The sequence below is a fragment of the Chanos chanos genome, chromosome 12 (genome assembly GCF_902362185.1).
Source record: "Chanos chanos chromosome 12, fChaCha1.1, whole genome shotgun sequence".
Taxonomy (NCBI): Eukaryota; Metazoa; Chordata; class Actinopteri; order Gonorynchiformes; family Chanidae; genus Chanos; species Chanos chanos.
In genome coordinates, this window is record NC_044506.1 from 23,471,951 (window position 1) to 23,484,450 (window position 12,500).

The 12,500-nt window shown below is 42.7% G+C and overlaps 1 protein-coding gene across 1 annotated transcript in view; it reads left to right on the forward strand.

Moving 5' to 3' along the window:
- The window catches only part of cpne4b (copine IVb), a 25,246-nt gene that overhangs the window by 2,043 nt on the left and 10,703 nt on the right, over positions 1-12,500 (forward strand). Inside the window, exons 2-8 of the mRNA XM_030788715.1 lie at positions 332-511; positions 1,232-1,303; positions 2,506-2,580; positions 3,143-3,226; positions 3,326-3,415; positions 10,464-10,562; positions 12,064-12,150. Of these exons, the coding sequence (XP_030644575.1) occupies positions 332-511; positions 1,232-1,303; positions 2,506-2,580; positions 3,143-3,226; positions 3,326-3,415; positions 10,464-10,562; positions 12,064-12,150 (687 nt within the window). The remainder of the gene's footprint in view (positions 1-331; positions 512-1,231; positions 1,304-2,505; positions 2,581-3,142; positions 3,227-3,325; positions 3,416-10,463; positions 10,563-12,063; positions 12,151-12,500) is intronic.

Below are 12,500 nucleotides of genomic sequence, written 5' to 3' on the forward strand. Positions count from 1 at the left end.
TCAGCGTGTCAGTGTGGGCTGGGCTGGGGTTTAAAGATTGTTTTGAGGGGGTAAAACGCAGGTCCACTCTTTTAGATCAGAGCTGAACTGTAAAAGGCAGGAGCTGCTCTAATGAAACTGAATCCTGTAGATTCTCAGGAAGGGTAAGGGAAGGTCATATTTACAGCATGGAACTAGTTCTTCTCCCTTGGTTCCCTGAAAAGGTTTTGAGTTTGACAAATATCTCACAGGTCAGAACTTGGCTCTGGTGGACTTGGCTCTGTCTGGCTCTTGTCTCTGTGGTGAAGCTGTGAAGTGGTCACTGATTGGCTGTGTGTGTTATGGTTTGTAGGTGGACCGTACGGAGGTGATTCGGAGTAGCATCGGCCCCGTGTTCTCTAAAGTCTTCACAGTGGACTTCTACTTTGAGGAGGTGCAGCGTCTCCGATTTGAACTCCACGACATCAGCAGCAGTCATAACGGGCTGAAGGAGGCGGACTTTCTGGGAGCAATGGAGTGTACGCTTGGCCAGGTGGGTCCGCACGCTAAGGCTGCACAAGAGGACAGTGGAGTGTGTGTGAGGTTTAGAGAGACAGGAACACACAAGAGGACAGTGGAGTGTGTGTGAGGTTTAGAGAGACGGGAATACACAAGAGGACAGTGGAGTGTGTGTGAGGTTTAGAGAGACGGGAATACACAAGAGGACAGTGGAGTGTGTGTGAGGTTGAGAGATGGGAATACACAAGAGGACAGTGGAGTGTGTGTGAGGTTTAGAGAGACGGGAATACACAAGAGGACAGTGGAGTGTGTGTGAGGTTTAGAGAGACGGGAATACACAAGAGGACAGTGGAGTGTGTGTAAGGTTTAGAGAGATGGGAATACACAAGAGGACAGTGGAGTGTGTGTGAGGTTTAGAGAGACGGGAATACACAAGAGGACAGTGGAGTGTGTGTGAGGTTTAGAGAGACGGGAATACACAAGAGGACAGTGGAGTGTGTGTGAGGTTTAGAGAGACGGGAATACACAAGAGGACAGTGGAGTGTGTGTGAGGTTTAGAGAGGCGGGAATACACAAGAGGACAGTGGAGTGTGTGTGAGGTTTAGAGAGGCGGGAATACACAAGAGGACACCACAGCAAGTTCAGTGCACGCAAGAACAGATGGCTGTACATTAGGAGAGAAGGTGTCATGAATGTGATCATGTGACACATGTGGTAATATGTCAGTGAAGGTTTTTATCTTCTCACTGTGTAGATCGTATCTCAGCGTAAACTCGCCAAAGCTTTACTGAAACAGGGGAACACAGCAGGAAAGTCCTCTATCACGGTAAGAAACACACACACACACACACACACAAACACACGCACACGCACACACACGCACACACACACACACACACGCACATGCACACACACACGCACGCACACGCACGCACACACACACATACACATGCACACACACACGCACACACACACACATGCACACAGAGGCACACACACAACCACGCACACACACACGTACATACACACACGCACACACACAGAGAGCACACTTAAGGACGATTTATACTTCTGTGTGAACTCTATGCTGTAGGTGTGGTGTAGGCTCTAACCCTAACCCTAACCCTAACCCTACACCATAGCCTATGCTGTAGGTGTGGTGTAGGCTCTAACCCTAACCCTAACCCTACACCATAGCCTATGCTGTAGGTGTGGTGTAGGCTCTAACCCTAACCCTACACCATAGCCTGACACGCACCTCCCCAAAAACGTAACTACATGTCGTGGTAACACGCGGCGATGCAGACTGCAACAACTGTGACTGGACCAAACTGAGGAGAGATTAACTGAGGAAGTCCGTAACTATGTACATTTGTACGACTGCTCTCCACCACATTACAGAGATTGGCAGACGGCAGCAAGTTCAGGGGAAGAGATTTCTAAACCTCGGTTTGGACGTCACAGAGTGTACAAAGAGATGGAAGAGTTTGAGGGACAAGTACGTTCGCCTCTGAAAAAGAGTTACTGCGTTTCAGTCATTTCAGTAACAGTAACTGTTGTTCAGCATTTATGAGCTCCGACTCCAACATGATCTACTTAGTTTCATTGTTTGAAGTACACGAAGAAACTCAACACAGTGGCGTAGCGTTTTGGCGGTGTCATTGTAGAGCGACGCAGACACACCAGCGCACAAGTACAAACGCTCACAACGGCATGGGCCACTTGTGTAGGCTACAGCGTAGGCTCTGCGTAGAGTAGAGTTCACACTGGCAATAACCAGCTACTATAAAATGTATGAATATGTTGTTTTTTTGAGCCTGTGTAAACACCAATATATATTTATTAATAGTGAGGAAGGTGTTTCATTTGAGTCCAGCCAAAACCAGCATATCTTATGTATGCAACTTCCCAGACCACAGACCACAGATATCCTGCCCTGTGGGGATCAAACAGCTGGTGCTCTAAGGCAGAGCTGACTAACCTTAGTGTGGACCGTGACTCTCTCCTCTCTCTTTGATGTCATAACAGGTTACAGCTGAGGAACTTTCTGGAAATGATGACTATGTAGAGCTGGCCTTCAGTGCAAAGAAACTAGATGATAAGGTAATGATACTGTTACCCTAACACTAATCTATTCATGTCTGTTCTGTTCTATTGTACAATAATTCTTATTGCCTTTACTGTGAGTGTGCAGCAGGAAACCATTTATAATATTGTTATATGAGTGGTGTATTACTATAAATGTGTGTGTGTGTGTGCGCGCGCATGTGTATGTGTGTGTGTGTGTGTGTGTGTATGTATGTGTGTGTGCTTTTGTGCTTGTGTGTGTGTGTGCGCGTGTGTGTGTGTATGTGTGTGTGTATGTGCATGTGTGTGTGCTTTTGTGCTTGTGTGTGTGTGTGTGCGCGTGTGTATGTGTATGCGTGTGTGTGTGTGTATGTATGTGCGTGTGCTTTTGTGCTTGTGTTTGTGCGTGTGCGCGTGTGTGTGTGTGTGTGTATGTATATGTGTGTGTGCTTTTGTGCTTGTGTGTGTGTGTGTGTATGTGTATGTGTGCGTGTGTGCGTGTGTGCGTGTGCACGCCGCCCGCATGCGTGTGTGTATGTGTGTTTCTGTGTGTGTGTGTAGAGAGAATACAAATCTTTGTAAAACTTCTTTTTTCCAGGACTTTTTCAGCAAATCAGATCCGTTTCTAGAAATCTTCAGAGTGAATGATGATGGAACCTGTTCACTTGTGCACAGGACGGAGGTGAATATGAACACAAAACCTCCTCATTTCTGCGTTTATTCTTGTAATTCTGTGGCATAATTCTAACTGACAGATGGTTTTATCTCTGTTTTCTCCCAGACCATCATGAACAACCTCAACCCCGTGTGGAAGTCATTCAAAGTTTCACTGAATACACTCTGCAGTGGTGACCATGAACGGGAACTGAGGGTAAACCGTTTTTACATGATTAATATAATGTTTACGTTACGAGAATTAAAATGAAGTGTGTGTTAAGTGTACGTGCCATGCAGTGCTCAGAGTTTGTGTTTTGACTGCTCTGAGGCAGTTAGTCTGTTAGCAGAGAGAAGGATGAGAAGACAGTGTTCTCTGAGAGTCGGCCGTCTGACTCCGTCTGTTGTTGTCTTCCGTTCTGTCTGCTCACTAACTGAAGTCTCAGCTGTAGATCCTTGAACCACACATCTCTGAGCTGTAGATTTTTCAGCTGTAGATTTCAGCCCTAAATCTTTGAGCTGTAGGTTTTTAACAAAAGGTTTTTGTGCACTGGGTCTTTTAGACACAGGTCTTTGAATTGTAGGTCTTTGAGTTGTAGGTCTTTGAGCTCTAGGTCTTTGAGCTCTAGGTCTTTGAGTTGTAGATCTTTGAGATGGAGTGAATCCTGACTTTGGTATTGATCAAGGCTGATGAGTGTAATTAAGTTAATACAGTAGAAACTCATGTGCAATGCCAGCGTGGTATCCCATCACTCTCAAGTGACTGTCAAAGCAGTAAATACATAAAGTAAAACTGCCAATGGAGCCAAACCCTCTGAGGAGTTTCCTATAGGAACTACTCAGCAGGTCTAGTGAACATTTGCACGTGCTATTACTACGTAATATGTATATAACAAAAACATAGTAATAACACATGCTAAGACCTGTTAGGTGTGTGACAGTTAGACAGTTGCACTGACTTATACTGCATATCATATCAAGACTGTTACTGTTGTCAGCAGTCAATATTTGTATATTTGTGTATATGCACAGGTTTATTTTTATGGTTTGAAATTCGATATCGATATCTATTTCTGTCCGTACTTTAGAGAGAGGAGAAGCAAAATTTCTGTGGTGTTGGATTGCAGTCAGTGTATGTAGTGATGACAAAGTGATTTAGAGGCAGAGCAGAGAGCAGCTCTTTCTCTTCAGCTGTGTGATATCTAACCTGACATCTGTCTGAACACGCTAATTACCCACACCCCCCCCCCCCACCCCCCAACGCCGTTTGCCCCTGACACACGCTGCTGAGAAGAGCTGACAAAGTGTAACAGAGGAGAAATCGATCTCATCCACGCCAGTCTCTCCACAGCTCCGCTCTCTGCATTCAGAGTGCACCTTCCATAGGAATTCCCCATACAGTCACGTCTAAACAATTCAGCACTCTGTTTTTTAACACAGCTGAAACCCTTCTCTTACAGCGAGCATCAGACTTTTGTTTATGATTGTATCAGTGATATATATCCTAACATTATGCAAATCCCTGGTTTTAATATATATATTTAAAAAATACGTAATATATTCCTCTTCTTGGATCAGTTTTAGTGTTAAAGTCGTGTAATAGAAAAGTAATTATATTGTAATGGATTGAAAGGTATGAGAGTTGAGGAGCAGAGCTACATCTTCTGACACGGAATTTCTGCGTCCTTCAGACTCCTAATGCTATTTCTGTCTAAATGTGTCACAACATCTTTTTTATGTTGGTTTGTTCTTAGCAGAAAGAGTATTAGACCATTCTGTTCTTGCATTCCACATGCTCCTCCTGAAGTTTATACTCAATTATAAATTAAATTGTGCTAATTAGGTATTAGCAATGCACAGCACAGCACAGCACAAACAGTTTTTCTTAGTTTGTTTAGCTTATGCAGAAAAATACAAAAAAAACATCACATCAGTGGATTCTGGAGTCAGAGCTGTCTCTTCTCCTGTTTACAAAGAGAGTAATGTCAAACAGACAGAGAGTTTAGAGAGTAATGTCAAACAGACAGAGAGTTAAGAGAGTAATGTCAAACAGACAGAGAGTGAAGAGAGTAATGTCAAACAGACAGAGTAAAGAGAGTAATGTCAGACAGACAGAGAGTAAAGAGAGTAATGTTAAACAGACAGAGAGTTAAGAGAGTAATGTCAGACAGACAGAGAGTAAAGAGAGTAATGTGAGACAGACAGAGAGTAAAGAGAGTAATGTCAGACAGACAGAGTAAAGAGAGTAATGTCAGACAGACAGAGAGTAAAGAGAGTAATGTCAAACAGACAGAGTAAAGAGAGTAATGTCAGACAGAGAGTTTAGAAAGAGAGTAATGTCAAACAGACAGAGAGTTTAGAGAGTAATGTCAAACAGACAGACAGTTTAGAGAGTAATGTCAAACAGACAGACAGTTTAGAGAGTAATGTCAAACAGACAGAGTAGAGTAATGTCAAATAGACAGAGAGTTTAGAGAGTAATGTCAAATAGACAGAGAGTAAAGAGAGTAATGTCAGACAGACAGAGAGTAAAGAGAGTAATGTCAGACAGACAGAGTAAAGAGAGTAATGTCAGACAGACAGAGTAAAGATAGTAATGTCAGACAGACAGAGAGTAAAGAGAGTAATGTCAGACAGACAGAGAGTAAAGAGAATAATGTGAAACAGACAGAGAGTAAAGAGAGTAATGTCAGACAGAGAGTTTAGAGAGTAATGTCAAACAGACAGAGAGTTTAGAGAGTAATGTCAAACAGACAGAGAGTTTAGAGAGTAATGTCAAACAGACAGACAGTTTAGAGAGTAATGTCAAATAGACAGAGAGTTTAGAGAGTAATGTCAAATAGACAGAGAGTAAAGAGAGTAATGTCAGACAGACAGAGAGTAAAGAGAGTAATGTCAGACAGACAGAGTAAAGAGAGTAATGTTAGACAGACAGAGAGTTTAAAGAGTAATGTCAAACAGACAGAGAGTAAAGAGAGTAATGTCAAACAGACAGAGAGTTTAGAGAGTAATGTCAAACAGACAGAGAGTAAAGAGAGTAATGTCAAACAGACAGAGAGTAAAGAGAGTAATGTCAAACAGACAGACAGTTTAGAGAGTAATGTCAAACAGACAGAGAGTAAAGAGAGTAATGTCAAACAGACAGACAGTTTAGAGAGTAATGTCAAACAGACAGAGTAAAGAGAGTAATGTCAAACAGACAGAGAGTAAAGAGAGTAATGTCAGACAGACAGCGAGTAAAGAGAATAATGTGAAACAGACAGAGAGTAAAGAGAATAATGTGAAACACACAGAGTTAAGAGAGTAATGTCAGACAGACAGAGAGTAAAGAGAGTAATGTCAAACAGACAGACAGTTTAGAGAGTAATGTCAAACAGACAGAGAGTAAAGAGAGTAATGTCAAACAGACAGACAGTTTAGAGAGTAATGTCAAACAGACAGAGTAAAGAGAGTAATGTCAAACAGACAGACAGTTTAGAGAGTAATGTCAAACAGACAGAGAGTAAAGAGAGTAATGTCAAACAGACAGAGAGTTAAGAGAATAATGTGAAACAGACAGAGAGTAAAGAGAGTAATGTCAGACAGACAGAGAGTAAAGAGAGTAATGTCAGACAGACAGAGTTAAGAGAGTAATGTCAGACAGACAGAGAGTAAAGAGAGTAATGTCAAACAGACAGAGTAAAGAGAGTAATGTCAGACAGACAGAGAGTAAAGAGAGTAATGTCAGACAGACAGAGTTAAGAGAGTAATGTCAGACAGACAGAGAGTAAAGAGAGTAATGTGAGACAGACAGAGAGTTAAGAGAGTAATGTCAGACAGACAGAGTTAAGAGAGTAATGTCAGACAGACAGAGAGTAAAGAGAGTAATGTGAGACAGACAGAGAGTTAAGAGAGTAATGTCAGACAGACAGAGAGTTAAGAGAGTAATGTCAGACAGACAGCAGTGGAGAGAGCTGGGATAGGACAGTCATTCAGACACTTTAAAGACTTATTTCATTTCGGCCTGACTGTGATCATGTTAGTTAGAAAACAGTGTCCAACTATGGATATGGTAGTGAGTTTATGAACATGATAAAAAAAAATTGGACATGGACGGATTTTTGTTTTTGTTTTGTTGTTTTTGTTTTGTTGTTTTAGTTTTTTTAGTAAGCTGTAAGTGCTGCCTCAGGGTGATCGCTGCCGTAACTACAGTAATTGCTTCCCACAGTCTGACAGATCTGAACAGAAACATGATCTGAAACGAGCTCGTAACTGAAGTTACCATGTTAGATACACTTTAATACACTAAACATCTTTATATACGTGCCTTGTTTGTGTATTTACTTTGCTTCCTTTGCATCTTAATAGTTTAAATCAGGTAAAAAGATGTGTGAAAATTAAGTTAGCATAAGATGAGCTTGTTGGGTGATGATAAAGTGATTATGGTGTTATGTCTGGGTTCACCTCTGTGTGCGTGTGTGTGTGTGTGCATGTGTGTGTATGTTGTGGTATGTGTGTGTGTGTGTGTTATACACTTTGCGTTGTGAATGCAGCTATCTCATTGGAATGCCTCGGCCCCCGTCGGGTCTGTGTTACAAAGAGACTGTTTGAATTTCAACACCAGTGAAGAATGAGCCTGCATACAGAACACACCAGGATTCACTACACTGTACACACACACACAGCAAGTCAGTGGTACTGCCCAAACCCAGACACCTTAATGGCTTTATCCCCGCAGTCGGTCAGTCTACACCTTACCCCAAAAATGTGCCCAACAGTATCTAAACAATACCAAAAGAGGCTGGAACACACAGGAGAACGCCATGCACTTTAGGTTTGGAAACCCAAGCGGTTTGGTGAATGAATCTGAGTATGTTTTCATTGCTGTGGAGAAAGCCCTGTATCTTTGTCCCTGCTTTCTGCTTCAGATCTGAAAACAAACCCTCAGGACTGTCTGCCGCGGCCTCCCGGCCAGGCATGGGCCCTGTTAGCTCCATTTGCCGTACAGGAGACACACAACTTTACAAAGTACAAAACCATGTTATATGGGGGTCTTGTTATTTGTTTGTTTGTTTTGGTTTTGAATATAGTGAAAACATGTGAGTCAGGGAAAGAGTGAATGTATAGTTTATGAGTGGTGTATGAGTGATGTAGTGAATGAGTGGTGTAGTGTATGAGTAGTGAATGAGTGGTGTAGTGTATGAGTAGTGAATGAGTGGTGTATGAGTGGTGTAGTGTATGAGTAGTGAATTAGTGGTGTATGAGTGATGTAGTGAATGAGTGGTGTAGTGTATGAGTAGTGAATGAGTGGTGTAGTGTATGAGTAGTGACTGAGTAGTGTATGAGTGGTGTAGTGTATGAGTGGTGTATGAGTGGTGTAGTGTATGAGTAGTGTATGAGTAGTGTATGAGTGGTGTAGTTTATGAGTGGTGTATGAGTGGTGTAGTTTATGAGTGGTGTATGAGTAGTGTATGAGTGGTGTATGAGTGGTGTAGTGTATGAGTAGTGTATGAGTGGTGTAGTTTATGAGTAGTGTATGAGTGGTGTAGTGTATGAGTAGTGTATGAGTAGTGTATGAGTGGTGTAGTTTATGAGTGGTGTATGAGTGGTGTAGTTTATGAGTGGTGTATGAGTAGTGTATGAGTGGTGTATGAGTGGTGTAGTGTATGAGTAGTGTATGAGTGGTGTAGTTTATGAGTAGTGTATGAGTGGTGTGGTGTATGAGTAGTGTATGAGTGGTGTATGAGTGGTGTAGTGTATGAGTGGTGTATGAGTGGTGTAGTTTATGAGTGGTGTATGAGTAGTGTATGAGTGGTGTATGAGTGGTGTAGTGTATGAGTAGTGTATGAGTGGTGTAGTGTATGAGTAGTGTATGAGTGGTGTATGAGTGGTGTAGTTTATGAGTAGTGTATGAGTGGTGTAGTGTATGAGTAGTGTATGAGTGGTGTATGAGTGGTGTAGTGTATGAGTAGTGTATGAGTGGTGTAGTGTATGAGTAGTGTATGAGTGGTGTATGAGTGGTGTAGTTTATGAGTAGTGTATGAGTGGTGTATGAGTTGTGATTTTATGCTGCAGAGTAGTTCTGTCTCTTTCAGTCTTCCAAACTAACCTGGACTATATGAGCCCTCATCCAAGCATCTACAACACCACAACACTCTTTTAATTAAACATGAGGCTCTGGTCTCAGGGGTTTTCTAAAACATGAGGGCAATTAACAGACTATAATAAAAGTATATTGTTTATTTATGTCAGTGAGCACATATGAGTGAGTATATAAGACCATTCCCTTCATGGACTTGCTGATGTTGGTGAACAAGTCCAGTCCAGACATGGCTCTGAAGCACTCACTCAGAGGAATGTTTGGGTTTGTCCAAATGTCAGTTACACACCTTTTGAACCTGAGAGACAACTTGTGTGTGTGTGTGTATGTGTGTGTGTGTGAGTGTGTGTGTGTGTTTCTAGCAGTGAGGTGATTCAGCTTTGTGCTGTGGGTCTTTATCGCTGGCTTTTACACCACCAGTTGAAAAGTCAACCACAGCATCACTGTATTAATATTTTAAATGGTCTTCAAATTTTGATTACCCCCCACTAACGTCTCCCTATTAATGATTCACCTGTAGGAAAGCTACAGTGTGGCTCCTTCCTGCCACACACACACACACACACACACCCACATAATAGATGATGTGGCAGGCTGTGTGTGTGTAATGTGCGACTCTTTGACTCGTCGACCTCTCATTAGTGAATGTGTGTTACAGGAGCTTACTCAGCACACAGTCACCTGCCCACGCATAAATAAACACACACACCACACACACATCACACATCACACACACACACATACATACATCACACACACACACATCACACACACACACACACACACACATCACACACACACACCACACACACACACACACATCACACACACACACACACCACACACACATCACACACACACACACACGCGTGCGCACACACACACACACACACACACACACACACACAAACACAGGCGCGCGCGCACACACACACACATCACACACACACACACACACAAACACACACGCGCGCGCACACACACACACACACACAGAAATGCGGCTACGTCGTTGAGGGTTGTGTAACAGTTTCTGAAGTGTCGTGTGACAGAAATTGTGAAATTCTGGCCTTATTTGAACAGACTGAGAACAGACTCCAGACAGACTGTGTGCATGTGATATTTGGTGATAGTGAGGGTTTGGACACTGGGAGATGGGTCAGGAATGATGCTCTCTTTCCGTCAGTGCACAGTTTGGGACTGGGACTCAAATGGGAAACACGACTTCATTGGAGAATTCCAGACAACCTTCAAAGAGATGAAGACTGCCATGGATGGGAAACAGGTACACACACACAGATCACACACACACAAACACATATACACACCACCCACACACGTATACACACACAAATTCACACAGAGAAGAATTACTATTTGTATTTGTATTCATTCAGTAAGACACTGAGGAGGTGACCAAACATGCGCATGCACGCTTACACACACGCAAACACACACACACACACACACACACATTAAGATTGAAAACCCATGTGAACAAACACACACTAATGTCCCTTTCCATCAGAGAAAATGCATGACCATCCAGTGAGACAGAGTACACCTCCTGTCATACTTAAACTCTGAGATGAGTGGAAACAGTCTTGCCTTTTGCCTTTGCTGAAAACACATCTCTGGCTGAAATGATAAGATGCCAGGAGGTTTGTGTGGCGTGTGGAGGATTCCTACAGCAGTTCTCTTGTGCTGCTTTGCTTTGATGTTCCAGTGAGAGGTTCTCTAAAGAGAGTTGGAAATGTAACATCAAGTTAAAACAGAGAGCACTGAAGATACACACACACACACACACACACACACACACACAGCCCCACAACATCCTTGAGACCTCTACACATTCTCATTCATTCACTAACTTGAATTTTATTACACCTTTTTCTCATTCTATCTCTTTCTCTCACTCTCCTACTCTCCCTCTCCTGTCTCTCCTACTCTCTCTGTTTCTCTCTCTCCTGTCTCTCCTACTCTCTCTGTTTCTCCCTCTCCTGTCTCTCCTACTCTCTCTGTTTCTCTCTCTCCTACTCTCTCTGTTTCTCTCTCTCCTGTCTCTCCTACTCTCTCTGTTTCTCCCTCTCCTGTCTCTCCTACTCTCTCTGTTTCTCCCTCTCCTGTCTCTCCTACTCTCTCTGTTTCTCCCTCTCCTGTCTCTCCTACTCTCTCTGTTTCTCTCTCTCCTGTCTCTCCTACTCTCTCTGTTTCTCTCTCTCCTGTCTCTCCTACTCTCTCTTCTAGTCTCTTTCTCTCTCTCCTGTCTCTCCTACTCTCTCTTCTAGTCTCTTTCTCTCTCTCCTGTCTCTCCTACTCTCTCTTCTAGTCTCTTTCTCTCTCTCTCTCTTTCTCTCTCTCCCTCTCTCTCTCTCAGACTTTGCTGACTGAAAATACCTCCATTCTCACTGTGTATTTAATACTACCTGCAGAGAAAGAGAGAGAGAGGGGGGGTAGAAAAAGAGATGGAAGAACATGGACAGATCTGTAGATTTACAGGTGCATAGACAGAGAAACTCAGTAGATCAGTTACCTCCTGTCTTGTAGACAGTTGCAGCACTTTATAACATTTGATTGCACCATCATCATCATCATCATCATCATCATCATCATCACTGCAGCTCCTTCAAAACCAGAGCAATCCACTAACACTGCCGACTTTTCAAATGTCCAAAAACACTTTACATTTCAAACCCGAAACACCAGGATGTTGTTTTGTATTGAGTCACTTAAACTTGTCCTCTCTTCTTCTCATGGGGTGTTTTTCTCTCCTGCATTTTTGTCAGATCCAGTGGGAATGCATAAACCCCAAATATCAGATGAAAAAGAAGAATTACCGAAACTCTGGAGTGGTGATTCTGACCCAGTGCAAGGTAACAGAACTTTTTTCCATCAGCACTGTTTTACACTGTCGGACAGGGGGCGTAGGCAGAATAACAGAGCCATCAAACGAGATATGAATGATCTAAGAACCTTTAAGAACCTTTAAGACTTTTCGTTGGGTAGTCCTTTGCCCTCTGCCCGTCTCGGAATGCTGTTATACAAATTTGGAATTGCATCTCTGCAAATACCGAACCAAGACGGAGTCTCATTGTTTGAGAGATGAAGGCAGTGGAAATCGTCTGCAGAATGTCGTATAAAAGATTAATGATGTACTTGTGGTGGTGGAGGACACCATAGGCATCTTTAACTTCACCTCTCCCCTTAGTGAAGCCAGTCTCTA